At 47.5% G+C, this 27,105-nt stretch overlaps 3 protein-coding genes across 10 annotated transcripts in view; 1 reads left to right on the forward strand and 2 right to left on the reverse strand.

Moving 5' to 3' along the window:
- The first annotated feature begins 473 nt into the window (after positions 1-473).
- NASP (nuclear autoantigenic sperm protein) lies at positions 474-11,574 on the forward strand. The gene is made up of 15 exons (XM_064428725.1): positions 474-626; positions 1,333-1,383; positions 2,152-2,262; positions 2,771-2,851; positions 3,019-3,116; positions 3,838-4,689; positions 6,488-6,570; positions 7,450-7,526; positions 7,653-7,726; positions 8,675-8,863; positions 9,081-9,247; positions 9,634-9,687; positions 9,781-9,852; positions 10,778-10,909; positions 11,402-11,574. Exons 1-15 carry the CDS (start codon positions 565-567, stop codon positions 11,453-11,455), a joined length of 2,157 nt encoding a protein of 718 aa, XP_064284795.1. The 5' UTR covers positions 474-564; the 3' UTR covers positions 11,456-11,574.
- A 563-nt stretch (positions 11,575-12,137) lies between these two features.
- On the reverse strand, positions 12,138-15,180 carry CCDC17 (coiled-coil domain containing 17). Of its 7 annotated transcripts, none has more exons than XM_064428729.1 (9): positions 14,858-15,175; positions 14,423-14,614; positions 14,222-14,324; positions 13,981-14,107; positions 13,831-13,890; positions 13,621-13,751; positions 13,412-13,546; positions 13,026-13,195; positions 12,138-12,728 (listed from the first exon to the last, which is right to left on the reverse strand). In XM_064428729.1, exons 1-9 carry the CDS (start codon positions 15,035-15,037, stop codon positions 12,588-12,590), a joined length of 1,239 nt encoding a protein of 412 aa, XP_064284799.1. In that variant the 5' UTR covers positions 15,038-15,175; the 3' UTR covers positions 12,138-12,587. The 7 variants fall into 7 exon arrangements, with proteins under 7 accessions (XP_064284799.1, XP_064284800.1, XP_064284801.1 ...); XM_064428730.1 differs by having other exon boundaries at positions 13,412-13,537; positions 14,858-15,174; XM_064428731.1 differs by having other exon boundaries at positions 13,412-13,534; positions 14,858-15,172.
- Positions 15,181-16,622: 1,442 nt separating this feature from the next.
- GPBP1L1 (GC-rich promoter binding protein 1 like 1) overlaps positions 16,623-27,105 on the reverse strand; it is a 31,430-nt gene continuing 20,947 nt past the window's right edge. For both annotated transcript variants that reach the window (XM_064428727.1, XM_064428728.1), the window contains exons 8-12: positions 23,244-23,384; positions 19,627-19,785; positions 18,767-18,891; positions 17,794-17,896; positions 16,623-17,554 (exon numbers count right to left, since the gene is read on the reverse strand). In XM_064428727.1, the coding sequence (XP_064284797.1) occupies positions 17,408-17,554; positions 17,794-17,896; positions 18,767-18,891; positions 19,627-19,785; positions 23,244-23,384 (675 nt within the window). In that variant the 3' untranslated portion in view covers positions 16,623-17,407. The remainder of the gene's footprint in view (positions 17,555-17,793; positions 17,897-18,766; positions 18,892-19,626; positions 19,786-23,243; positions 23,385-27,105) is intronic.

Raw genomic sequence — 27,105 nt, forward strand, 5'->3', positions numbered from 1 at the left:
ATTAATGCTGTAGCTCTGTGAACCCCACACTTCCCAGCTCTGTTCCTGCAGGGAGGGACATAGCGGGGCTGAAGCTGGAGAACTTTTACCTTGAAACAGCAGAGCCTGGAGGTCTCGGTGCTGGGCTGTGCTGTGACAGGGCAGCGGCCATGTCAGCCCTGCCTGCTCGTGTGTTCGTGTCGCAGGGGAGAGCCGAGCACCTGCGTTAGCCGGGCAGAAGCCCGGGGTTGTTCAGAGCCCGAGCCGGGCTGCCAGAGCCCCCCGGAGCCCCAGGCTGCGGCTGAGGGCGTCCCGCAGCCGGCATGAGGGAGCGGACTGCACCTCCCGGCATGCCCCGCGGGACCCCGCCTCACTCTCCGGCACTACACTTCCCAGCGCGCCCCGCGCGGCGGCGCCCCCGGCGTCCCGCGGCGGGGCGGGCGCGCGGCCTGCCGGGAGCGGTAGTCCCCCCGCGGCGCGCGCGCGCCGCCAGGCGGGCCGGGGCGTGTCCTCGGGGGTATATAGGCAGCCGGAGGGGCAGGGGGCTGCACTCTGCCGCCGCCGCCCCTCTCTCCAGCAGCTTCTATGCAATCCTCGGCCATCGCCGCTCCCCCCTGCGTTGAGCCCGCGCCGGCCTCCCAGACTAGGTAGGGCCGCGCGGGCTGGCCCCGGTTACGGTGTGTGCGTGTCGGGGACGGGGGGCATCAGGGGAGGGGGGGGGGGGGCGCCTTCGGGCCGCAGGGTACCGGAGGGGATGGGGGGTGAGCGGGGCGGTGGGCCGGATTTCCTTAGGGGAGGGCCGGGGGTGCTGGTCGGGCTGGCGAAGCTGCGCCCCCGCCTCCCCCCCTTCCCTGCTCGCCGGCGGTGGTACCTGCGTCCCCCGTCCCCCCCTCGCCGTCTGTGGTACCTGCCTCCGCCGTCCCCCCCCGCCGGCTGGGGCACGGTGGTACGTGCCGCCGCCCCGCTCCTCCGGCGCCAGCTGGGCCCGCGCGGCTCGCGCGGAGCCACCACGTGACCGCTGCGCGGCCGCCGCCATCTTTGTTGGGGGCAGCCGACGCCGCGGGGCGGGCGGGGTCACGTGACCGGCGGCCCGTGAGGAGCCGCCGCCGGGGTTTGGCGCCAAGGGCGGGGGGCGGGGCCGGCGGAAGGCGGGAAAGGCCCCATTGTCTGCCCGGCACGGCCCCGCACGGCCCCGCACACACCGCACACAGCGCCCCGCGGGATCCGCCCCCGGGCTGCACGGGCACCGCTGACCCGGGCTGCCCGTGCTGCTTTCCCCCCCGCCAAGAGCTCAGTGAAGGGGGTGGCCGGTTCTAAACGTGAATAAAAGACCATTCGGTTTTCCGTTTGCAGGATGGAAGAGGAACTGGCAGCTCCTTCCACATCCACAGACAAGACAGACAGGTGAGATGGGAGTTGGCACTGTCAGTAATCAAATAACACAAAATCCCGGAGCTGCTGTGTCAAAGGCAGAGGTCACCCTTCAGATCGGTTCTTAGACTTGGGGTTTAAAGCCCACGTGTGATGTAGGTGCTGAAAACCTGTGCTCACCAGTGCTTTGCACAAATCCAATGTATCAGGGCATTTTCAGGGACTGATACATACAAAAATGTATCAAGCTGTTCTTAAAGTTTTTCGGTTGTTAATTTGTGCTGGAGTACGCAGCTGGCGTGTGATACATGGTATTCCTCTGTGGGTGGCTCCTCCTGTCTCAGTCGGAGATGTTGGGCTGGACCTTCTGGAAATGAAGCTGTGCAAGATGCACTGAATTGAACTGACACTTGCGTCTGTCATTCTCAGATGCACCATGCTGTGCTGTGAAAAGTTTTAACTTTTCTTCTTCTTGATTTAGCATTGGAGTCTGGAGCACTGGTGCTCCATGGTGTGTTAGTGTGCAATTCCTGAAGTATATTTTTTAGCAGCTTTTGTCACAGCAGAATGTGATACTTGTTGCAGTGATTGGATAAATTTGCCTGTCTTCCCTTGGTTATTGGAACCATCAGTTGTTTCAGATTTACACCCACAAAACCAAACAAGTCCCACCTACTCTGGTAATTCCAACTACTGTAACGTATGCAACTCACTATTCCATAAAGCAGACTAGGTTTTGAAAGCTAAAATTACAGTGAAAACTAACAGAATCCTTTATTTGATTTATTTTCCTTCCTCCAGTATGGATGTGGATGGAGAATCAAAGAAACTCTTGGGTTTGGGACAGAAGCACTTGGTAATGGGAAATATTCCAGCTGCTGTGAATGCATTCCAGGAGGCTGCAAGCTTACTGTGAGTAGTAGAAAGTTCTGTGTGGTTTTGCTGGGCTTGGGCTTCAGCTTGGCTGTTCTGGTGTGGATTATGCAAGAAAGATTGGGATTTTTACCTAGCATGTTTATAATTTATAATGCAGCTGTGGAGGGGACAAGCTGTTTAAATTCACCCAAGAGTTGTACAATGCTGTAGTTGGTGTGCAGTTTGGGTGATAGGCATTGCCAGCAGAGTTCCCTAAGGAGGGAAGGGGGTTTGATAGTTTATTATGCAGCTGTCTTCTCTAGTGACTTGTTCACTAGTCTGGATCAGTCTCTCTGAATGGTACTTTTTGGGTTACAGATTAATTTCCTCAGTTGGGTGTTTGAAAGCCATATGTAACTGGGAGAAGCATTCAGTATTTGTTTAAAGCAATGGGAAGTGAGCCAAGAAAGTGGTGCTTTTGTTAGGCTAGGAATGTTTAATGCTCAAGTTCACATATCCAAATCTAAAGCAGGCACAGGCAAATATTTCTTTATTATTTTTGTAGGGGTAAAAAGTACGGTGAGACAGCGGATGAGTGTGCAGAAGCTTTTTTTTATTATGGAAAATCTCTCCTGGAGTTGGCAAGGTATGGTGGCAGTTTGTCATTTGGTGAAGAGTGTGTCTGGTGTAACAGCATTTCACTCCTTTGTGGACAGGACTGCCGTGGGTGGGATGGGCTGTGGCACTGCAGCTTGTGCAGTTCAAATAATGGTATTAAATATCCGAGGGATAACAAACTCCTGTTCCCTTTAGAATGGAAAATGGTGTGCTGGGAAATGCCTTAGAAGGGGTGCAGGTGGAAGAGGAAGGAGAAAAAGCAGAAGATGACTCTGCACTGCCAGCTGCTGATGGTATGTAAAGCTGCCTGCCCTGCCATGGAGGCTCCAGGCTGTGTTTTCTTGTTGGAATGATCAAGTTTAGTCCACTGGTATCTTGGGTAGCCTGAATCATTCTATTGAAACTCTTGGCAGTCTGAATGGACTCTGTTTCCGTTTGGGGTTTTTTTAAGTCTTGCTTAAAGGTGAGCAAAATCTGTAAAACATCTGCAAGGAGCTGGTCACTGAAAGCATGTGTAAGGGTCACCAGGCGTCTGTGTCCTGAACACTGCATTCAAACTCGCTTTCTTGAGCTTCGCCGCTGATTCCGACTGCTTTGTAACCTTGTAGCAGTACAGTGTGTGCAGTCCCAGAGGTCAGTCTCTGTGCAAAGCCCCAGGAACAGTGGCTGTTTTATGCTGCCTGCAGCTGGAGGGGTTCAGGGATTCCTGTCCCTCCAGACTGTTACAGCTCTGGCACCTCTCGCTATGCTGTGACTAAAATCGCTGCACAACCGCGCACTGCTTGAGCGGCCGCTTGCAATGCTGCAGTCTGGGGAAGGGGAAGGGACTTGGCTCAAGCAGCTGTGTTGGTTGTCTCCTAATTCCTTGTACTTGGAAAATGAAGCTTTTAGGAGTGCCATCCAACTTGGTAACAAACCAACACACAGGAGGGTCTTGAGGGTGGTGTTGTCAGGGCTCGTTAATGTCTTTATCACTAAACTCGAAGAAATGTTTATGCTTCCTCAATCATGTAGAAGAAGCAAGGGAGGAGTTGAGAGAACAGGTTTATAACGCCATGGGGGAAAAGGAAGAGGCCAAAAAGTCCACGGAAGAGTCTACAGTACTCTCTGAGAAGGAAATCAAAGAAGAGGATGTTGAAATGAAAGAGATTAAAGAAGAACCCAAAGAAGAAGCTGTTGACAAGGATGCAAAGAAGCCTGAAGAGGCTGAGGAGAAGACTGAGATTTCTGTGGGAGAAGAAACTTCAGAAGAGCAGAAGAAGCAGGTACCTGTGAATGAGGAGGCAGCTGTGGAAGAGAAGGAGGTAGAAAAAGAGCAGAAGACAGTGCCTGAGGACAAGGTAGAGAAGGGAACTGAGGAGGAGAGAACGACAGAAGAGTCAGACAAGGAGGGAAAGGCATCTGGGGAAGAGGCTGAAGCAGAAGTGGCTGTGGGAGAGAAGGCAGAGACTGGAGAACAGGCAGCAGAAGCAACAGAAAAAGAGCCAGCTGTGGAGAAGGGAGAGGCTGTGGAAGGGCAGGCTGAGGCAGCTGTGGAAGAGAAGGCAGAAGCACAGGCAGCAGCTGCTGTGGAACAGAAAGAAGCTGCAGAAGGGGATGCAGAGGTGGCTGAACAGAAGAAGGCAGAAGAGAAACATGAGCCAGTAGAGACAGTTACAGAAGAGAAACCAGGTGAATCTAAAGAGACAGAGTCCTCAAAGGAACCTGTGCCCACAGAGGGCAAAGAGCCACCTAATGACACGAAAGAAAAGGCTGAAGTTGCTGCTAAGGTAGAGAAAGAGGAAAAGAAAGGTGACCTGATGGAAGAGGGTGAAGGTGCTAAGGTAGAAAAAGAAGAGAAAGATGACCTGATGGAAGAGGGAGAAGGTAACCCTGAGAGGCAAAAAATACTTGTGGGTGGATGACTTGATGGATTTGGCTAACAGTGGGTAAAAAGTGTTCCATTCAGAATTTTCTGTTTGCCTTAGAATAAGGAAAAGGCACAGTAAAGGGCTCTTGAAGGACTTTACATACAAGTAAAGTTTCAAGGAATGGTCTCAGTTTCTCTAGACTAACGCTTAACTAACTGCAAAGCAAGTCTTACTTGAAAGCAAACTGACAGCCCTGTGAAATGTGTAAGTAATGGCTAGGCTGGTGGAGAATACTGAATGGATGTTCACTTGCATGCATCTGGGTGTATTGCACTAACCTTCACATGACTGCAAAGCACAAATTGCCTCTGGTTATAGCTGTGTTTTATTTTACAATGGGGGTGAAAAACCCAGAACAGCTGAACACATAAATTTACTTCCCTTGGAGGAGAGGAACTCTTCAATTGAGTCTTTCTGATGGTCATTGCTAGCAAAAATTTAGCTGGAAAATCTGAACTTGTTTTGCTGAAGGCTTATTGCTGCTCTAGTGCAGTCTTCTGGCTGTCCAGCTTCTGCCCTTCTGCTTCCCTGCTTTATTGTAGCTGTTTCCTGGGCTCTGTTGAGGTAAGACTTGCACCCAGCAAGACTTGCACCCTTTGCTGCAGCAGTACTTTTGGTCTTAGTGGGCCTGTGCCTTCTGTTGCACCAGTTAATTGATGAACTGTAATTGCAACTTCTCTGGCCAGTAACTCATCTTCACAGGCAGTGCCTTACTTCAGGAGTGGCAGATGTTGACACTAAACAGTTCTGGAGCCTGGAAGGATTATTCTGCTAAGCATAGTGAGCACTCAGTGGTGGAGCAGTGGCCTAACAGGGTGTCTGTGCAGAGAGAGGATGACTGAAAATAACCTAAGAGTAGTTACCTGCTCCTCACTCTCAGTGCTGACAGGCTGCTGATGCACACATACTGCTGCTTTTTGCCCCAGGCTGGGAATGTGAGGACCCTCTGGAATATCCTGGCCCGGTGCTGTGTCATCCCAAGCTCCTTCCACTACTTAAATCTTAGCATCCTGACCTCTCTTCTGTTTACCTTTGTACAAGTGTCTTCATGTTCACAGGATTGGCCCTCTCAGTGCTGGGTGTGTGCTGGGAGTTAGACTAGTGAGTTCACAGGCTCTCTAGTCACCCCCCATCAAGCTTCTGCTCTGGAATAGAGAGGCTGTGATACAGGCATTGTGTGACTTCAGCCTGCAGACCAGCCAGTGCTCTGAAGTTATTAGCCATATTCCTTTACTGCACATGTTCCCAAAACATCTTCTGCTGCTAGAACAGATGTATTGCTTCTGCACAGTGTCAAAAGTCAAGTTAGTACTACACAAGAGGAGGTTCATTAACATGGGTAACATGAAGATCATGAACTGAGAAACAGACTAATTCGTGTTCAGCTTGGCAGCTATCTTGCTGAAAATGCTTTCTATAGCATGAAGTTTAGCAGCTGGCCAGTGCCTCTAGGGCTGCTCAAAATCTTGTGGCTTCAGTGAGAGCTGACAACAGATTGGTGAGAACTGAATTCTGTGTAAGTTTCTGTTGTAGATAGTAAGAAGTTGAACTTATGGACTGCTTTAGTCTACAGTGCTGAATGGTTTCAGCAAGATGGCTGCTGATGCTGAGACTTTAATGTATCTGCTCTTCGTACATCACACCTCTAACCTGTCACTGGAAGGGTAAGGGTTGGATATAACACACTCTGCCTGACTCCATGTTGAGCAAGCACAGTAACCAGAAGTGTCCTCATGCATCTACTTGCCTTCTAGAAACAGAAGAATCTGAAGAGGAAGATAAAGAAAATGATAAAGCTGATGATGACAAGGAGAATGAATTGACAGTGGAAGACAAGGTGAGGTTGCTGAGGTCTGACACCAGTGCTCTTGGAAGGATGCCTAAATATTAGGCATATATTTATTAGGATGCCTAAGTATTAGGCCTAAATATGATGTTTATGTCCTTCTAAAAGCTCAGTTGTGTTTCATTTAGTTCTGTGTAGGAAAATACTTCTGAATGTTCCCTAGCAATGGCCAGTGTTAGGCCTAGTCTGCATTGTAGCATCTGGCTCAGCTGTGTCTGTAGGCTTGGGTTTGCTTGGCTGCTCTGACACAAATACTTGTGGTGTGCTGAGCTAATGTGGCCTGGTGCAGGGGCAGGCAGGGAGAGCTCTTTCAGCCTGTCACTGGAGTTACTTGGAACAGTTAATTGTCTGCTTGTCCAGTAAGCTGTGATTAGGATGGGAATTGTTGGAGAAGTGTGGTGCTCCTCAAACCTGAGATGTACATTGATATAGCAGTAAAAACACCTGGAAAAATTTGCAGCTTCACGGAGTGGCACTAAGCATTCAAGGTAACTGTCCCTTTCTCAGACTATTCTAACAAAGCTCAAAGGCTCATTAAAAAAAAGCTGGACTGTGAACTTTATTTGGTTCATCGAAAGACAACCTTAACCAAGATCTTTCCCCAAGATCTTTAATTCTGGAAAAGGAATTAAAGCATATGACAGAACAATGTGAGTTCATGTTCCACTGAAACCTCTTTACTCCAGGCAAAGTCTTGGTTGATGCAATAACCTCTTCTGCATTTTTTTTTCTTTTTTTTTTTCTAGTGATTAAATGTTCACCTCTTGCAGAAATGGATTTCTTGGTAACACTGGTTGGGAATTTAGTGGTGCTGTTTGATGTGGTCTGTGACCAAGTCATTAATCTGTCATGCACTTCTGGTCTTTACAGGAAAGTGAGGAGGATGAAATTGGCAATCTTGAGCTAGCCTGGGACATGCTGGAGTTAGCAAAAGTCATTTACAAGAGGTAAAGACTAAAGTTCTAATTTGGGATATGCCACAGAAAGTGTAAATTGGATGGTGGCATAGCCAGTTAGAGAATGTGGCATGCTCTGATCAGGATTTGAAAACTGTTTTTTTCTTCTGGCTGTAGACAAGAAACAAAAGAAGCTCAGCTCCATGCAGCTCAAGCTCATCTGAAGTTAGGAGAAGTTAGCATTGAATCTGGTAAGTAATGTTAATTATCATGTGCAAAGTGTTTGGTTCTACTTTCTGTCACTGGGTTTTGTACTTTAAAATGAGCAAATGTGAATTAAAGCTGTCAGGATGAGAACAAATTAGATCGTGATAGTTGCAGCCGTGTGAGGAGCTTTGGAAGTGATGGTTGGTGCCTTGAAAATAGGATGGTCTGTGCTTTTGCAGAGCAGGGGAAAAAAGTTTGAGTAAGAAGCAATGTGTTGCCAGCCTTGTGTTCTGCTTTCTGAAGTGACCAAACCTTGCTTATGAACTTGAGACAGTTGCTGAAATTGTCATGGAAAATAGTTGGCTCTCTTAGACCCACCCAAATCCTGGGTTACAGTCAGGAAAGGCTCTTGTGTTACACAGCAGAAAAAAGGAGTGGGAGGCAAACCTCAGGATTGTGCCTTGTAATGACTCACTTGCCTTTCATTTAAAAATGTATTGTAATCTTGTTAAATCCAAATGTACACTTTCTCTGGGGCAGGCACTGGAAATAACCCAACAGGTTTCTGGGCCAGGGCTGCAGAAGAAGGGTTGTGTCTTGTGTCACTGGAGCACAAGCAGGGAGTGCTTGGCAGGAAGGTGGCACTGTCCTTAGCTCCAGATCCGTGTTACAACTGGGACCAGTTACGTTCAGTTCTCTTGCTAGAAAGTAAAGCAGGAGGATTTGGTGCCTGCTTTGACTTGGCTGCTTGTTTTCTGTGCTGAAATTAGACAAAGCACTCATGAGAGGACAAGAGGAGCTAGACAGTCTCTCAGGGGAGGCAGAGTTGTCATCTGATGGTCTGCAATCAGCCCAGCCCCGCTGTGTTCAGTGGTTCTGTTTGCAGACTGTATAATGTGTAACAAAACACTGAGTAACCAAACCAGGGTTTAGGTGGTGCTGCTGTGGATAATTACTGAGGTTTGTAAAGACCTTGGGGCTTTCTCCTGCAGAAAACTACACGCAGGCAATCGAGGAGTTCCAGGCCTGCCTGGCCCTGCAGCAGAAGTACCTGGAGGCTCACGACCGGCTGCTGGCAGAGAGCCACTACCAGCTGGCCCTGGCCTACCACTACAACAGCGACTTCGACGAGGCCGTGCTGCAGTTTGGGAAGTCCATGGAGGTCATAGACAAGAGACTGGGTACGTGGAATTCTGAAGCTGTCCAGTGAGTTTTCACAAGGCAAAGTGGTGAGGTGTGCTCGTGGGCTGCTGTGTGCTGTTGTGTCTGAAAGTGGTGAGACCACACCAGGGGAGAATTTGTAAAACTGTTTGTTAGCAGATAGTTGCCTCTGGATGTTGGTAACTGGACAGTTACTTTGTCTCGAGGTGTTTTGCCCTGATAACTGTTTCATGCCAGCAATACTGACTGAGCGAATAAAGAAGGCAGACACTGGGTCTCCTGAGGACGAGAAGGAGATAGAAGAACTGAAGGGACTGCTTCCTGAAATTAAAGAGAAGATAGAAGATTCAAAGGAGTCACAGAAGAGTGCAAAAGTAGCTGAGCTAGGACTGAAAGCAACTCTGGTGAGTGTGTGTGTGTCCTGTGGTTTCATTTTGAATAAATCAGTAATGGGAGGAGCTCAGACTTGATCAGGGACTGGTGGTTGCTCACAGGTGTTACCAGGCTGTGGTTGTGAGAAGGAAACTGAGGCAGCTGATGTCTAAAGAGAATGTTTACTAACAGCCCTGATACAAATTGTTCCAAACTAAACAGGAATTTTATATGCTTCTGTGACATTTAATGTATCAGGGCTGGAAATGACGGGTCAGGCAAATGTAGGGTGCACATTGCATCTGTCCTTACAGAAGTGCAGAATCCAGTGTTGGGATGTGGAGGACTTGGGCTTTCTGTATCTCACTAAGTTCCACATGCATTGTCTGCCACAGTCTGTTTTTTCTGCTTTTTTAAGGTTGGAACTACATCTGGGTTTGCACAAAGTGAAGACAGTGGTTCTGTGTCCACAGTAAGTTAATCTGAAATGAACGTTGTTAATTCTCATCTACTCTAAGGATTACTGGTTGTGTTTGCTCATGTGTCAATGTGTGTCTTGTAACAGATTCCAGTAAGGAAAGGAGCTGATGGTGCATCTCAGTGTGTAACAGACATCTCTCATCTAGTCAGGAAAAAGGTGAGTCCAGAAATTACTTGTTAAACAAGAAGTTTGTTGAAGTACTGCTGGCTTGCTCTGTGTAATAAGATTTGTCTTAAAAGTATTTTTTCGTAACTTAATTATATAATGGAAAAACACTCCAGAAGTAAAAACAGTAGTGTTTGAAACTCCTTTCCACTGGGAACCATCTGGCCTCCAGGAGACCATTCTTGGTGGTTCAGCACCCTGCCTGAGCCACACTGATGTAAATCTGACCCAGTTGTGTGGCTTCTGCAGGTGTTCCCTGAACAAGATTTTCCTCTGCTGAGGACCCTCAAGAGCAGCAGGGTCACCTGCAGATCCCAAGGAAAAGGCAGGCAACCCTGGGATCACCTGTAGATCCCAAGGAAAAGGCAAGGCTGGGCTGGGTTCCCTTCTTTCCAAAAGGAGATGGGGACTTGGACTTTTAATAAATAGTAATGCCACACTGGTGGTAATGACAAACTGCCTCTTTAGGAGATCAGATATTGAGAATGTGGTTCCTGTGTGTTCTCTAGAAGTGTTTGCTGGTAAAAACTAAGACCTTATAGGTGATACTCTCAGTTTTATGTTGCCTCTGTTTCTTTGATCTGTTAGTTCAGGTGTGCCTGGAGTGATTTGGAGCTGCTTTAGCTGATTGCAAATGTTGTAGATGCCCTAAGTCTACCCTGGAACTGTTACAGGCCCAGTGGTTGCACCTTTCTTGACCAGACTGTAACTACAGATAACAGCTCTGGAGATCCTGGCACCTAAAGTGTCACTGGGTCTAAAGCTCTGGCTAAACCCCAACACTGGGGAGTCTGTCCTGAGCCTGGCAAGCAGAGGTTGGGTAGATGATGTGCAGTGACATCTAATGCTAAATTTCTCAAAATGATTTGAACTTTGATTTGTACTTAGTGGAGATTCTAAACAATTTTTTCTTCAGAGGAAACCAGAGGAGGAGACTCATCAGGGAGACAATGAAGCCAAGAAACCTAAACCAGAACCAGCTGTCAATGGTGGTGGTGGGGACTCTGTCCCCCGTGGAAAAGAGGTTGCAGAAAAAATGGAAGAGGAGGTGGGCAGCTGAGCCAGGAGTCTGGGCTGTGCTTTTTATTTTATTTCCCCCTCCTCTCTGTTCAGGGATGGTTCTGTGCCTGATAGATGTCCTGATTTTATTGCCTGCTGTCCTTCATGAGGTTTCCCAGATGAGATGAAGACTATTCCCAGTGGGCAGGATGCATGTTGTGCTGTGGTGCTGACCTGTGTGGGCTGGACAGGCCCAGCCTTGTCACCTGTGGGGTGGGACAGAGACAGGTTCTGGGTGGTTTTTTGCTGGGCTCAACTCCAGCACAGGTCTTCCCCCACTTTTTCATGTTCCTGGGTTTTATTACTTACCCTTGGGCTGCACTTGTTACTATCAATGCTTTAGGGTAGTGTTGGGCTCTGGAGACTGGCAAAGTTCCCATAGTTAAGACTTCAAATTACAGAACCCTTGGGCTGCTGCATGAGTTGGTGCTGTAGGACTGTGTCTTGACTTTTAAAAACAAACCCTTATCTTCTCTTTTAGACAGAGAAAAGGCCACAAGCAGAATCAGGGGCTGCAGTTGAAAGCACAGTATGATAATGATTCTTTAACCTTGGACACTCCTCTCCTTACAAGGAAAATGGTTTTGTATATAGTGTATTTTTTCACTTTTTGGCAACTTTTGTATGACTTCAATAAAGATTGTAAGCAAATGGTCCCTGTCTTGACTTTCCTCCTGTGACAAGGTTCCAGCCTCTGCTCCTGGCTGTCCCCCAGGGCTGCAGGTCTCAGCCCTGGCCCACTGCTGGGCTCATGCTCCCTTTAGCTTTAGCATTTCCACCCACGTCTGCCTCCTTAGGAGCAGAGGGTCAGAGGGGCCAGGCAGGGCTGGCTGCTGCAGGGATGAGAGCAGTGCCTGAATTTCACTGTCTTGGCCAGGGACCTGACCTTTTTGTCTTCTGCTGGGGCCTTGTCAGAGCTGGGGCTGTGTTTTGTTCATTCCAGGCTGAGCCTGAAGTGGGGTTTGATAGTGCCTCCCTCAGCTTTGAGCAGCCTGAAGATGGTGGGGAAGGCTGGTAATGAAAGAGCTTTGTAACATCCTGGGCTTGGTTGCTGTGTGTTTTTATCTCTGCTCAGCCTCCACTTTGCACCCAGGAGGGGGTGCAGGAGCAGGTGCTGATGGTTGGAGCAGGGGCAGGGCTGTCCCCTGAGCCAGCTTGAGTGCCCAGGTGGGGCTGGGACCTGCCCTGGGTTGTGTTGTCTAAAAAAGGCCAAGAAGTGAAGAGCAATGAACCTTTTATTTAACATGTAACACAGGGCTTCTAACACTTTAGAAAGCTGGCTCTGGTTTTTGCTGGTTCCCAGGGCTGAGCTGTGCATGCCCTGGGTTAGGCTTTCCCTACAGAGGTTGGGTGTGGGGATGTGCCTGAGGGCAGGGAATTTATTGTGCCCCTCCGTGCCCCCTGCCTGTCCCCAAACCACCACTGGGAGCAGGAGTGGTTGAGCCACTCTGGCTGTGGGCTCTGTCCTAAGGTGGAGGCTGAGCTGTGTCACTCAGTTTGCTGCTGGCTTGGGCCTTTGCCTGTCCTTTTCCTGCTGCAATGCCCAGAGCCTCTTTGGTCCCAGCAGTGGTCCTGTACCATTCCACCCATCCCAGCAGTTACTGGAGCCCCCGTTTGCTGGTGGAGGGGGTGGCAGGGCAGTCCAGGGGCCATGGCCTGGTCCTGGCTCACCTTCGGGGAGCTCTGTCTTGTGCTGGGGGCTCCTGAGCAGGAGGAGGGTCCTCCAGGGCCACAAAGGGGGTGAGGGGGAGTCCGGGGGGCACGTGGGCTGTGGGTCTGCCAAGCCCCAGTGCTGGCCCGGGGGGCTCCTGGGAAAGGAAAAAGGTGATGTCAGGGGGAGAGAGTCCTGGCAGGGTGTGAGGTGCCTGGCCATCCCTCACATGTGGCACTGGGTGTGCAGAGCAAATCACAGCCCTGGTCCAGCACTGGTGGGGACTTGCCTCCTGCCCCAGTGGCTCTATCCCCAAGTGCAGCGAAGGGAGCTGTTCCCAAATGTCCCTAAGCTTGTACCTCCACACCCATCATCCCATCTCAGTTGTCAGCCCAATCCCAGCTCCCCTCCCCTCCTTGGAAAGCTGGAAATCGCCCTGGACTGAGGCTCTTACCATGAGAAGTTCTGGCACGGCAAGGGCTGGTGGCAGTGGGGGGGCTATAGGGTGTGGGAAGACAGGGGGTTGCAGCCATGGCCTTGTCTGCTCTGCGTGGCATCGCAGCATTCCCACCTCTGCCTGGAGCCGGGCCAGCTCCTCCGTGTGCCACTGGGCTGCCCGTGAGCCTGGGCAACAGGATTTGGTCACCGTGGGCTTTACAGCAGCCATTCTCCTGGCTCCTCACCAGGCCCATGTTCAGGGGACTGGGACTCTCACTGCAGAGAGCCCACCCCGAGCTGCAGCCAGCATTTCTAGGAGCCATCTCAACCCAGAGCTCTGATGCTGCAACCACAGAGGCAGCTGGAGGCTGTGGGGTGCAGGTGGGGAACCTATTTACCTACCAGCATCCACTCTCCTTTCCCTTCTGACCTTCAGTGCCAGCAGTTCATCCTCCAGACGCCGGTTCTCCAGCTCCACAGCCAGCAGCGCCGCATCCAGACCGTGAGTGCCAGTGCCCGGGGGCTCTGCTGGAACAGCTGGGGTGCCTCAGTGCTGTCTGTGCGGCCATGCTCCCTGAGGGGACAGGCCTGGGCCTGGTGTTGGCGCTTACCCATCCGCCTGGCCCTGCGCAGCCCCGCGGTTCCTTTCTCCAGCACCGTGGCCTCCAGCTGGAGGTGCAGAAGCTGGTCCAGGATGGCCGGGTCGTGTCCCCCGGAGCGCAGGTAGGACACTCGCAGCGCCCTGACGGAGCCCCGGCTCAGCCATGGCCAGGGCTCGGCTGGGCGCTGCGCTCGGAGCCGCCGTGGCCCACAGACCTCACCTGGCCTCGGCCGCCAGCGGCCCTGCGGGCGGCAGGAGGGTGTCGAGGTGGAGGGTGGCCCTGGGGAGGAGGCAGGCAAATGGGGGGTGAGGGAGCCTTGATGGAGGGCACCCCACAGGGCCAGGGCTCTGCTGTGACCCCTCAGCTCACCTGTGCTGTGCTGTTGGGACCTGTCTGGCCTGGTCCTGCAGGCCTTGGCTCGGCTCGGGCTCCCCGTGCTCGGGCTGGGGGCTCGGAGGTGCCCCGGCCCCCAGCGCCGCCAGCCGCCGGCACAGCCCTGCAGGACCGTGAGGGGCGGGGGGCTCAGCGCGGCCCCACAGCCCCACTCTCGGGGGGTCACTGCATCCCACACGCGCCTCCCCATCGCCCCAAAACCGTTTGCAGGGCCTACCCTCTCTCTGCAGCTCCAGCTGCCGGGTCCTGGCCCGGATCTCGGCCACCTGGCGTTCGTGGGCCTCCAGCAGCTCCTGCGGCGGCTGCCGGGGGGGCTCTCCCTGCGGCACACGGGGTTCACGGGAAGGAGGGGCTGGCCCCAGTGCTGGGGAGCCGTAGGGCTGCTGGTGCCCACCCTGGCATTCAGGATTCACCGTACCTCCACTGGCACCCTCCTAGAAGGGGGGTCGGCCGTGCGGAGCAGGGCCCTCTCGTGGGGGGTCAGCACGTCCCCCAGGGGAGCTCCCCGCGCCCGCCCTGGTCCCCGCTGTCCCCGCACAGCTGCTGGGACCCCACGAGGCACAGAGTGATGGCGTGCTTCAGCGTCGTCCGTACTTTGGGACATCCCGACCTCGCAGACACAAAGGGAAGAAAAGGGTGACGCTCCCACCCTCCCCCAATCCCCCCCCAGCCCCCAAAATATCCTTTTCTGGGTTTGGCAAAATAAGCACCAAGGGCTGCCTGTGTGGTGCAGGGATGGGAGGATGGAGGCCTGCCCAGCCCAGACCAAGCTGGAGCCAGGCTGTGATACCCAATTCCCCAGCCCAGCACTTGTCCCCATCCCCATTCTATGCCCGACCCAGCTCCACACTACCGAGATGTCCTGTGGTTTCCTTGCCGTGCTCTGCGCTCCCCCCGCAGGCAGAGGGTCCCCCCCATGGAGGCGGGAGCTGCTGGGTGCCGTGGGCCCGAGGCACAGCTTCTCCATGTGCACCCGCAGCAGCGGCCGGGATCTGAACGCCAAGCGGCAGCGGGGGCAGAGGAAGGTGCCCATGTCCGGCAGGGAGTCACTCGGGGGGGGCCACCCTGACAGGCAGAGGGGAGCCCCCCGCGGGGCTGGCACCCCGGGACCGGCTGGAAGTATGCACAGACCTGCTGGTGGCAGTGGCGGTGGCTGCAGTGTTTGAAGCCACTGTTGCTATGGACGCTGGGCTGGGCAGGGAGGGCCGGCCCCCAGCCCTGGACATTCCCACTGTTTACCACGGGCACTGGAATGGGGAAAAAATGTCGCTGAGCCACCAGAGCAATCCACAGAAAACAAGATGAGGGAGGCCCCGCTGCCCTGTGTCCCTCTGCGGTTACAAAGTGCTCACTGACAGGCACGCTTGCCCTGGGGACTTGCCCTGCCACTTCCAAAATTTCATCGATGTTTAAACCCTGCACAGCCCACAGGAGGGTCGGGGCACAACAAGGAGCTCCTGGCACACACAGGCCAGGCTGCACTGTCCCAGGGCAGGCTCGTTCCACTCCAGAGTGCTCAGCAATCCAATTCCCCCATTCCAAGTGGCTATCAGCATGGATCTGAGGTGAAGGGGTTTTTAAATTTACCCCATTTCTTGAGATCAGTGCACGCAGATCTACATAACTTGGTTTAAATGGATATAGGAAATTAAACTTTAAAAAAACCAAATGGGTAGGCTTCTCCAGACAAAAGCAGTGGTTGAATATTCAGAAGCAACAAGGTGGTTTGTGCAAAGTCATATAGGAGCCCCAGCACTTCCCCGAGCACTATCAGGCAGCCTCAGCCCCTGGACCCTGTTTTCCAGAGTACAGGGATAAAGGAATGCCCACTGCCCCTCTCCTCTGGGGTTCGCGGCAGAGCCAGCAGGAGCTGGAGGCACAGGTAGCAGGGCTGCACCTGATAATGCTGAGTGTGCACCCTTGAATCCAGATGCAAAGATTCAGGACTCAACATTATCACTTTCTTACACCTCTGTCCTCTCAGCCTGGCCAGAAGTAGTTTAAGAACCACAGGCACAACCTTGGGACAAACCCCCTCAGGCCAGCAAGCCCAGCTTTTGTGTGACTCTGTCCAACCCCCCTGCACAACCCCAGAGCACTTTCCAGTCCAAAACATTTGTGCACAAGGTGAACTTACACCAGACACTAAAATAGCTTAGGCCACAACTGAGTTGTTTGTAAAATTCTTTTTAATCTAATAGAAATGTTTTCATGAATTTTTAAAAAAGATTTCAATGAAAACAGCTTTGGATTCAGACATTCCCTTGCCACGTTGTGAACATAAACAGCAGCATTGCACTAGGAACAAGTGACACCGACCGGTCGAGCTTCACCATTTTGTATGAAGCGGAAAAAAAAGCAAACTGCTTTAGTAGAAGATAATTTTGAATTATTTTCTTTAAAAAAAATCCCCAAACATGGACTGTCATCTCAGCATTGTTCTCTCTCTCCCTTCTTAAAGGAAGAGTTCAGCTCCTGCAGTCTGAGCACTACAGCAATGTTTGCCAAGTGGAAAAATAGAGCGGGAGAAGAAACTGTTTATCCCCAGTGCTACTGAACCCCCAAAGTTGCAGGTCCCTTAGAGGAAAGCTCCTCTTACATAAGAAAGACAATTAGAATTGGCAAACTGATGCAAAATATTTATTCCAAGTTAGTTATTTTTGATGCAGTAGTTTTTCCCCCTCATACAGACTCAATGTGATAGTCACTTTTTAAAATCTGTAAATAATGTTATCAAAATAATCTTAATCTTTGAAATCTCACAAAAAATTTATATTTTACAATCCACCCTGAATATCAAGGCTGCAAGAAGAAGAACACAAACAATTCCTATATCCAAATATTTTACAGCTGTACCCAAAAAAAAAAAAAAAAAAGAAAACCACAAACGCCTGGTTAAGTGATGAAGCTCCCCGAGCCGCCAAAAAAAATAAAATAAAATAAAATATTCATGTTATTAGCATTAATTTAACATAATTAGAACTTCAAAAGCCATTTTGTCATCGACAATGATTGTTTTAGCACACCGTTACCGCGCGCTGGGCAATGCGGCGGCACTGTTAGAAGCTTGTTGTTGCAGAGATCAGTCAGCCACTTGTGTCCTGCTCACACGACTGAACTTGTGCACTGCCCCACAAGGGATTTTTGTCAAAATTTGCTAGCTGCACAAACTTCTAGTAAGCATTAGGGCAAAACCAAAAGAAAAAGCTAAAGAAGCCAATTTCTCTCTTCTTTGGGATACAATTATTTCCCTTGTGCATGAAGTATCAACAACAAAAGAAAAAACTGAACAGACTGGAGACAGAATAAACTCTGTTTAGTTTATACAACCCCAAACACGTGTTGAACTATGAACTGAGTTTATTGGGTTGGTTTTATTTATTTAATTTTATTGTGCCCAGTTTCAGGCATCGTCATCTGACGTTTCGCTGCTACTTGTTTCTGTGTCTGAGTCCTCAATCTTTGTCTTAAAAGTGCTTCCCCAGTGGAACAACAGGCTGGAGCCGCGGCCCTGAAGAAATCCATTCTTCCCAAATCCGTTTCTTCTTCGCTGTAGGAATGAAAGTAAGTTTTAAATCGAGCAGAAGTGTGGAGAGTAACTGTCACCAACCCTCTGTGGTGGACATGAATGCCACGTTTAACTGTGTGTGCACACATGGAAAATGCAGAATCATCCATTCCACTACAGTCTCCCTTAAATGCTTGGTCCTTTTGAACACCCTTAAAAACAAGCCCTTGAGAGAGGAGAGGAAGAAGAGCAGTCACAAGTAGCAAGAGCTGTAAACATACCTGCTCTGATTTAATCTGGAACTCTTTGAGCTCATCCTCCGTAAGGGGAAGGTAGTTCTCATCATTTTCAGGATATTCCTGCCATCCCATTTCTTTCAATAACCTGATTGTGGAGAAAATAAAAGGGGCATGGGAACTAAAGCAAGGGAACAATGGCAAAGAAAGGTACACTTTGTCCATGAAAAGCAAGGGTTTTGTAGTAAATCACTCCAAATTCACCAGGGAATCTTCTCTATCATAGACCACTTCAACAGTCCTTTGTGTTTACCCACCATTTTTCAATGTCTTTTACAAATATTTGACCATCAGCAGCTCTGTACAATGGGTACATAACCAGCCTGATGGAAGGCAGGGATTTGAAATTATAACTCAAGGACACTGAGGGAGGACATGAGGCAACCAAGCCAGTATCACAGCTCAGAATCTCCTGAACCTTACTATCTGCTTGCACCAGATGCTCACACTGCTTACTCACTGACGTGAGATACAGCCTGAGATACCAGGTAAATATTATCCTAACTCTCCTCCACTTTTACAGCATGTAAAGGAGCACAGGAGTATTCCATGTGCAAACAAAGAGTGGTGTGTGTCTTCAAATCGTACATTTAGGACACCCTGCTTGCAAATTAACCAGAATTACCCTTGGTTCATGCTGACTCCCACTGTGGACAGATAAATATCTCTAGGCAGCATTATTAACACATGGGGATGTGGCATTAAAGAAGCACTGGAATTTAATTACAGACCTTGGTAAAGCCTTGGCTCATCTGTCATTGGTGTCTTGTTTTACTTTCAATAAGACCCCACCCACTCCAGCACTAGTCACAAGGCCCACACACCTCCTTCCCTGTACAAACACAGCTACTGCTGCTTCCCAAAAATAGAGTTTTCATCAAAATTGTTTCCTTCTCCTCACACCGCCCAAGGATTCACCCTCCTTTATTCCACACACTTTATTCTGCCATTTACTCACCTGTGTTCTGCTTCCAATGAATGGGAGAGGTTTTCCCCCTCCTCCGGCAAAGGGAGAGAAAGGCCATTCTGATGGCAGTTCTCCTCCCAGTTTTCCTTTGGTTCTGGTGTGCTGTTGCTCTCCATCTAAAGAAAAATAAAACCATCAAAGTGTGCTTGCACAGACCGTGCCAACAGCACAGTTCCAAGTTCAAGCTTCTGCCTTTGAAAGTCCAGCCAAGCCTTTCACCTTGAGCCAGTGTTTTTTACAGAAGCTGCAGTAACATGTACCTGGCTGTGACAGGACAACACAGGACGAAGGACATTTGGTGGCCTGTGCTGCTGTGCCAAGGGAGCGAGTGCTGGCATTGCAAAGCCATCACCGGCAGCTCAGAGTGACAGCAAGAAAACTGTGAGAATTAAATGCTCCTAAGGACATACTTTAAATACACATTAAGGCACAGATCTATGCATTTGGGGGTCTGGTCTGAGCCTCTGAGGCTCAAGCCACATTCCTGCACCTTTCACAAGCACAAAATTCTACTTTTCTGTGAAAGCAGTTTGACAGGGAAGTTGGAAAGCAACTTCATGTTAAAATATGATACTGTTCCTCTCCCCTTAGAGAATCCTTGCAAAAAATCTAGATTTCCTTCAACATCTGTGACCTTCCCTTCCACCTCATTTATTACTTCCCACTTGCATTTCACTGTGCTACACATCTCCCTCCATCACTGCACTATTTCCACTGGCACATGTGCCAGACCAGTGGGAGTCATTCCTTTCCTCTTCCAGAGCCTGAATTACATACACTGCTCAGGGCTTTTTCAGCCCCAACTCCTGCAACAGTAATGACTGTATACACAGCAAGGACAGCGATCTTACATCATCCAGCTTGTCACATTCCCTGTTTTCTGTTATCTCCCCATTTCTATCATCCTTCAGTGCCTTCAGGAATTCGCTCTTTTTATCAGTGGTCCGGCGCATCAGCTTCGTCAGGCGTGAGGAGCAGATCTCGATGGGAGGGGTGGTGCTGGAAGGACTCTGCACAGGGAAGGAGAACACAGACATCAAACTGCACTGCTGCAAACCCGAGGCCTCCTCAGTGGCTGTGCTTACACCTTTCCAACACTCATCAGTTCCTTGGGTGGCTCTTAACCCCTCAAAAAATCCCAACCGAATGCCAAATTCTCTTCAAAATACTAATGTGTGTTGCACATTCACTTCTCCCATCTATTACTATCAACTCAATTTCTTTTCTTACCCTAGCAGTCAATTCACATGGCCATGAATATGTTTATTTTGTTCCTTTGTAATGTAACTCTCTCAGGCAAGCTGGTGCCTACAACAGAGAATTAGGGCAAAAGCTTCACGCAGAACTCCTGCCCTACAAAAATTAGCACATTAAGCAAATTAAGACTCAGTTCAAATTTGCATTTTAAGTCATCCTGACAGACTCTACCCTGAAATTAAGCTATGGGGAGGTAATCTCCTTTCAGGGAGTGGTCACATCCTTAACTAACCACAACCGGGTGCAGAACAGGCAGCCACAGCCTTGGAATCCTCCCCTGGAGAGAATGCTGCCAGCTGCTGGCTCTGTACACTCAGCCCAGATGGTTCAGCGTGGAGCCAGACACGGAGAGCCCTGGAGCCTGTGGGAAATCTGCTCAGCTCAATGCAGGAACACAGGGAAACCTCCTGTGCTCTTCCACAAGGTTTAAGCTTGCTTAATCTCGAGTTTGTGAACCAGGCCCACTGGCAGGATCTGGCCATGATCCTGCAATAGGAGCACTGCTAACCAAGGTGAGCTTTCAATTTTATCTGTTCCATGTTTTGACTGGGCACACAAAAGGAATCTAAAAACATGTTATGGGAAAGTTCCCAGTATCTTAACCTCCTGCTGGAGTTCATGTTTGGCTACTCTAAAACAATGAGGAATTTAATCATTATTATGGGTAACTGGCACCAGAATCTTGCATGCAAAACTACTTTTTCTTCATGTACATGCTTTAATTTTTAAAAAAATCAAGATTAAACCAGTAAAATTTCCTCAAGTTTGTAGTGTATTTCTCCCCACACACTTTTTTTAAGCTGCGGGCGAAGATTGCAAATTCAGGCTCTTCAAAATGAATCTCCTGTGCCAAAAATTTTTATCACACTCAGTGCTCTGAGCAAAGATCAATGGAATTAGACCAAAAACAAGGCAGCAACGGCTGCTTATGGCTGTTGAATGTGAAACACTGGTGTGAAATAATGCCTGCAAGGAAGTAAGTGCAGCTTGGAAGGAATTTCTCAGGCAGACCTTCCAGATTTTGTCTAATTCAACAAAGTAAGAAACAAATCAGCAGTTGTAACAGACCTAATGAGTGACTGCAACTATCAGGATAAAAAGCCAACACGAGTGAAATTAAGCTCTCAACGTAACTATTAGTCTGACTGCAGTGACAGAAGGTAACAATGAACAAAGGAGACTAAAATTAGATGTCTTGTGGTAATCTGAAATACTCAACTTGAAGTCTTTGCCAGTGGCTGTTTTAATCTCTAATAAACTATTGAGGTACTAAAAATTTCTACACATCAGGAGAAGACAGTTACAGCTAACGTTTAGTAACAACAGATTTCTGAAAGGGACTGAATTTCACCTCAATTCTGGTTTTATGCATAACTTTCTGTAGAGGGGTTATATTTTACAAAATATTCTTCTTAGCACTAAAATAGTAAACTGGCATCTCTTCTAAAGTAAGCTTAGCCCTTTGACTGAAACATCAAGGCATCTCAGTGTTTTGGTGTTGCTTTTTTTTGGATTTTTATGAACGAGAGCACTATGCAACACCTCAGATTTGTTCTGATGTCTGTGTAACATGGACGGCTACTCTTCCAGAAAAGTAATCCTGAATTCATTTCAAGAACTCAGGCTGTTTTGTAAGTTTGGCTGTCTTAGACTGGCTTGTGGGGACAGGGCCAGTGCTGCTTGGCACCCTTTTAGTTTTCAACACACTGTGGTCTCTTATGAATAAAGGTGCTATTTTTACCACTTCTGAAGGAGGTGCATTAGCCCCCTTTGAGAAACAAAAAGCCAGAGACTATGTGTAGTAGTCCTGGACAGCCAGTACTATCTGCTGGTCACAGACCTGTGTCTTCATAATCTAAATGTCCAACAGATTCAAAGAAAAATGTATTATAAGTGTCAAGTTTAGATGGAAGTAATTTTTAAGCTTTTTATGTTTAGCTCTCAGGTTGGTACCCAACATCTTCACTGACTGGAGTTCAACAGAAGATCTCCTTGGGGGCAGGTAAAGGAAACACTTGCATTACTCTTGTATGCTAAAATGTGAATGCCTCTCTCCTGTCTGCTGAGGTGAAAGCCCATTTAAGTTTACATATTTACACTGTCCATACTGTGCTGTGCATTACACAAAAGGAAAGCTGTCAGCAGCACAAAGAACTTGGTCTAAACAGAGACAAAAGCAAGGTAAGGGAAAGAAACAGAGTGCAAGATCTATCTGTCAAAGTGACAGGTGCCTGTGTATTAACTATTGCCTTTAATGACTTGTACACAGCTCTGGCTAAGGCAGAAAAGTGCAGGTTGCAGCAAAGTAAAGCCTGCAAAACAGAAAATCATAAAGATGACAAGGCCTTATTTTAGAAATAATGCCTATAACAGAACAAGACAAGTGCACAACTAGAAAAATCCCCCAATTCTACAGTTAAAACAAGCTAATTTCAGATGTTGTGAATCATCATTTACAGAATCACAAAATCATTAAGGTTGGAAAATACTTCCAAGATCATCAAGTTGAACCTGCAAAGAGCAGCTGCATTGGCCAGGAACTTATCACAGTCTGTACTATTTCTGTTCTTTTTTTTCTTATGCTCTGTCACAGTTATTGCTGAAATATTAAGAGATTTGTATTTCAAGGTTCTCTCTATACTTCAGACCAAAACTAGGGGCAAGTCAATTTCCATCTCAGCAGATTACCTCCTTCCAATGTCAAAATTAAAAAGAAACCATAGCTGAAATATCATATGTACACATGTTAAACTCCTTCAGCCCCCTCAGCTCCGACTGCTTCTGCTGTTGTTCCAGAGAAAGGAAATTAGGCAGATCACCTTCCTTCCCCTTCCTTTCCTATACTGAAAAACATCATGGGAATCAATTTGCCTACCTATTCACATCAGCTCTTGGTATCTGCACTCCCATAACACCAAGCTGACGCATGTCTTGTTACACAACACCATTTAAAGCATTAGTACTTTTTTTTTTTCCTGGAAGGAAATTCTAATACAGTTGAACAAACACCAATGGCTTTACAACCAGATAAACCCCATTTTTATTTCTTCTAGTGTATCACTGATGCAGCAGAATGTGCTAAGAATGTACAAGTGAGTCATCCCTCAAGGGTGCAAAGGTAGGTCCCACAGGCAGAGAGGCCCTATCATGTTTATGCTCCAGTAGGTGATAGTGCAAAAGCTCCCACCCTGTTCCCAAGCCCAACCCTTACCTCTTTGGGAGAGGTGAGGACTGAGCCACTTGCCAGTACCGCTGGTTTGGTTACAGACACTGGACTGGTAAAGGCAGAGTCGCGGGTGGAGGACAGTGAGCCTGGTTTATGTTCACTTCTGTTGGCTTTCCATGGGCTTGGCTGTATTGAAGAGAACACAAAATACAGGGCAGTAAATGGCAAGGCATGAGAAGGGGTTGCTTGCAAGTATTGAAATAAATAAGCAACATTGTGCTGGCTGTTGTATGGATTTCCTTTTCTTCTTCCCTCTCAACAACAGTCTCAACAGGTTTATTTCAACACCCATCGTTTTTCCCCTGGCATCTTCTGCTTTCCCCAAATCTCACACAATTCTGGTTCATGGGCACCACCCTTCAGTAAAACACCATTAAGAGCTCACAGAGAAAATCCAGCATTGCCCTTCATTAATTGGAATCACCACTGGGTAATGCAATTCACCTTACTGCTACCCACAGATAGAAAATATAAAAAGAAATCCCAATTCAAATGATATTTCTTAGAGGAACACTGCACACCCAATGAAAGGCTTCCAATCACTTGACAAGAAGTTTCCCTGTGTGAAGAAGATCATCATGCAATAGTTTTGTTTAGAGTAAGAATGAAAATTATTTATTTCCTAGGGCCCTGAAAGTGTCCATCATTGCACCAATTTAGCAATGATAACAAGAAAAAGAAGCAAAAGCAGCCAATTTATTACAGTGCAGGATCACTTGCTGTTTTGCCCTGGATACTCTCTGCAGTATCCCTTTGAATATACTGGCCATCTGGCTGAAGAGCAAAGACTTCAAGATAAGTTTTTGTTACTTGGAATGTTGCTCTTGAAGCTCTCTTATCAGTCAGGGACAAACACTGTAAAGAGAGAGTCTCTACAAAAACAATCCTAAGAAAAAGCTTGTACCAAGTAGCACTAGCAAGACACTGTCAGAACATTAAAACATACAGGTTCCTTTAACCCACTGGACTTCTGAAGCCAGCTTCAAGTCACTCATAAAATAATTCATGCACAAATGGGATTCAGCTAAATCTGAGATGTAACAGATCTTGCAATCTGCCAGCAATGAGAACAGAGGCACTATTTCAGTATGTTGTCACTGTCTACTGTGTACTATGAATTTGAAAAAAAAATGCATTGCATGGGGAGGCCATCAGCTTTACTCTTTCCCTCTAACTTAAAAATGAGCATTTCACACAATCAAATAGATTCTATGGCATTCACAACACACATTAAAAACATCCCCTTCAAACCTCAGAAATATCCTGATCTGCACAGTATTTATTGCCTGTACTAAAATTAGGGTGCAGTATGACTCTGACAAGAAGTTTCTCTCCGCAGCTCCAGGGCTGCACTGTTCCATTCCCACTCTCAGCTGCCCAGTGCTGTTCTCCAGGCTTCCACAAAGGGGCAGCTCGCAGCTCAGACAGATCCAAAGACAGACCCCTCTTGCTTTCCCTGCGTGGCTGAGTGTGACCTTCATGGATTGTCTGACTGTGAGCTATTGGCCATCTCCATCAGCCAGAAAGAACACACTGGTCTCACTGCCATCACTTCTCTTCCTTTCTGAACTACTTGGTACAACTTAACAAAACCATTTTTCATTCAGTTTTCCTGTGACAGCTTTCCAATACTGCTGACTTTGTGGAAAGGAATGTTTTGACTCCTCTACTACTTTATGCACTGCAATTCCTGGATAACTTTCTAGAAGTCTTCAGGCTAATGCATCCTACCACAGCTGCTTTAAGGCTGTGACTTTAAGAAGGCATCAATGCACACAGCTTTTCTGGCTAAGGATATGCTGCTAACCCACCTCTGGGTTTTGCTAATGGTCACCATTCATTAACAAAAGCACTGTTGATGACATCAGCTGATAATTCTTCCCCACTGCAATCCCCACCACAGAGGAATATCACACAGTAATCACAGCACCATGTCAGTGTGTAAACACTCAGAAATTAGCAGCTAAATCACTAAGTACATATTTATAGCCTGCTTAATGTGACTGATCTCTTGGGCTACACATTAAAAATTAATACCTTTTCCACTAGCCAAAGAACATTTCCTTTGTTATCAATACTGCAATATTTCACATATAAATCCAGGTGTAATTCAGGCCTACTGGATTCAGTAAAGTAAAAACTTCACTAGAAGGAACTTAGGCAGGTACCACTACATATTGCCATAATCTCTAATTTAAATACACATAAACAATCTGGAATGCAAATGAACTAGATAACATGTAAAGCAAGCTAAAAAAAAAAGCCCTACCACTATATTTTGATGGATGCTGAACCCTCAGATCATAGTCAGTTTTATTCCAACTGTAAGCACTGAATAATGTATTCTTTTTATCTGAAGAATCAAAACCTACATATTCTAATTTCAGAACATGGTTAGCAAAAGCTTTGAGAGCAGCTCTCCTTGACTGAATTAATGAAAAACCTCTGTCCATGGGCTTCAGAAGCAGCTACAACAAATGCAACAGTAATAGCACAGCAAGCTGCAAGGACCAACTTGCTGTGCAATTACTGTTGCACTTGTTGTAGCTGCTCCTAAAGCTGCTACACTAGCTAAGCAGATTTTTATGCCCAAATTCTACATTGTAATGCAAGGGATATATCATGACCAGCAGTAACAACACACATTCCCATAACTTTCAGAAGTGCATTTTCATCTCTCAATCTCTACATTGGTACAGCATTAACTTTCAGCCCTCAGAAATGATCTTTGCATACAACAGCCAGTAACAGACAAGCTGTATGCATTGTGGTTCACTAAAATTCTGTTTACTTTGAAGCCAGAGACAATCTAACAGTCTGTCAGAAACTGTATCTCTGGCCTTCTGTTTAAAAGAACACAAAAAACATCCAGACTAAACCCAGGTCAGGCTGTATCTACACATGTATCAATCAAGCTGTAAAAGCAAAAATAAAAGCCACACGAGCTCCCTTCTCATTTTTGTTTACCTAGTCTAAACAAGAACATACATGGACTGAAAACTGTGTGTGGAATGAAAAACTCCTTATAAACACCCTTTCTAATGGGTCAATTTATCCCATCTCACTAAGAAGTAGATCAGCTGTCAAATTAAGTGTTTAGACAAGATTATTTGATAATAATTGTAACCACTACAATTTTTTTCTGTAGCTGATAGAATTTAACCTTAATTAACGAAAATTTACAAAAGGGAAAGAAGCTCTAAACTTGCCTTCTTACAAAAGAAGCTGTGAGTCTCTTCTTTAATCTTTCAAGTGTGTAAGAATTTTCTACTGCAACCATAGGGAAGATTTTGTTGGAATGTCACAGCCAGCATTAGTAATGAATACATTTAGAACTCAAAGTATTTGGACATCTCTTTAAAGAATAACCCAGCTAACATTTTTTTAAGCTTTTTAAATACTTTCACTATTAATTCTTCAAAATTTCGAATGCATCTATACATGTTAATTCTCCTGAAAAATGGGCAAGACTAAGCCTAGAACTAAGGAAAAAAAATTACTCCCTTTTTTTTTTTTAGCACAACTGTATTTCCTTCAGTAAAAGAACTATAGTACAAACTCCACTGCTTTTCCAGATTGTTTTTAAGGCTCAACTAAATTACACCTGAATTGCAGGATGTTACAACCTAATCTGATTTTAGCCTCTATTGTTCTGGACACATCAAAGTATTGTAACCCAATAAAGATTATTCAAGGTAGTCATGTGAACAGTTCAAGCACATAGCAGCACACATTCCACCTCTCCAGCAGTGCTCGTTTTGTCTTATTAAGATAAGGATTTGTCTCATGCAGGAGGACACACCCATTCAAAGAGACTGCAGTGTAGTCAGAGGTCAGCTCCCCTATG

Source organism: Passer domesticus, chromosome 7 (assembly GCF_036417665.1).
Source record: "Passer domesticus isolate bPasDom1 chromosome 7, bPasDom1.hap1, whole genome shotgun sequence".
Lineage (NCBI taxonomy): Eukaryota > Metazoa > Chordata > Aves > Passeriformes > Passeridae > Passer > Passer domesticus.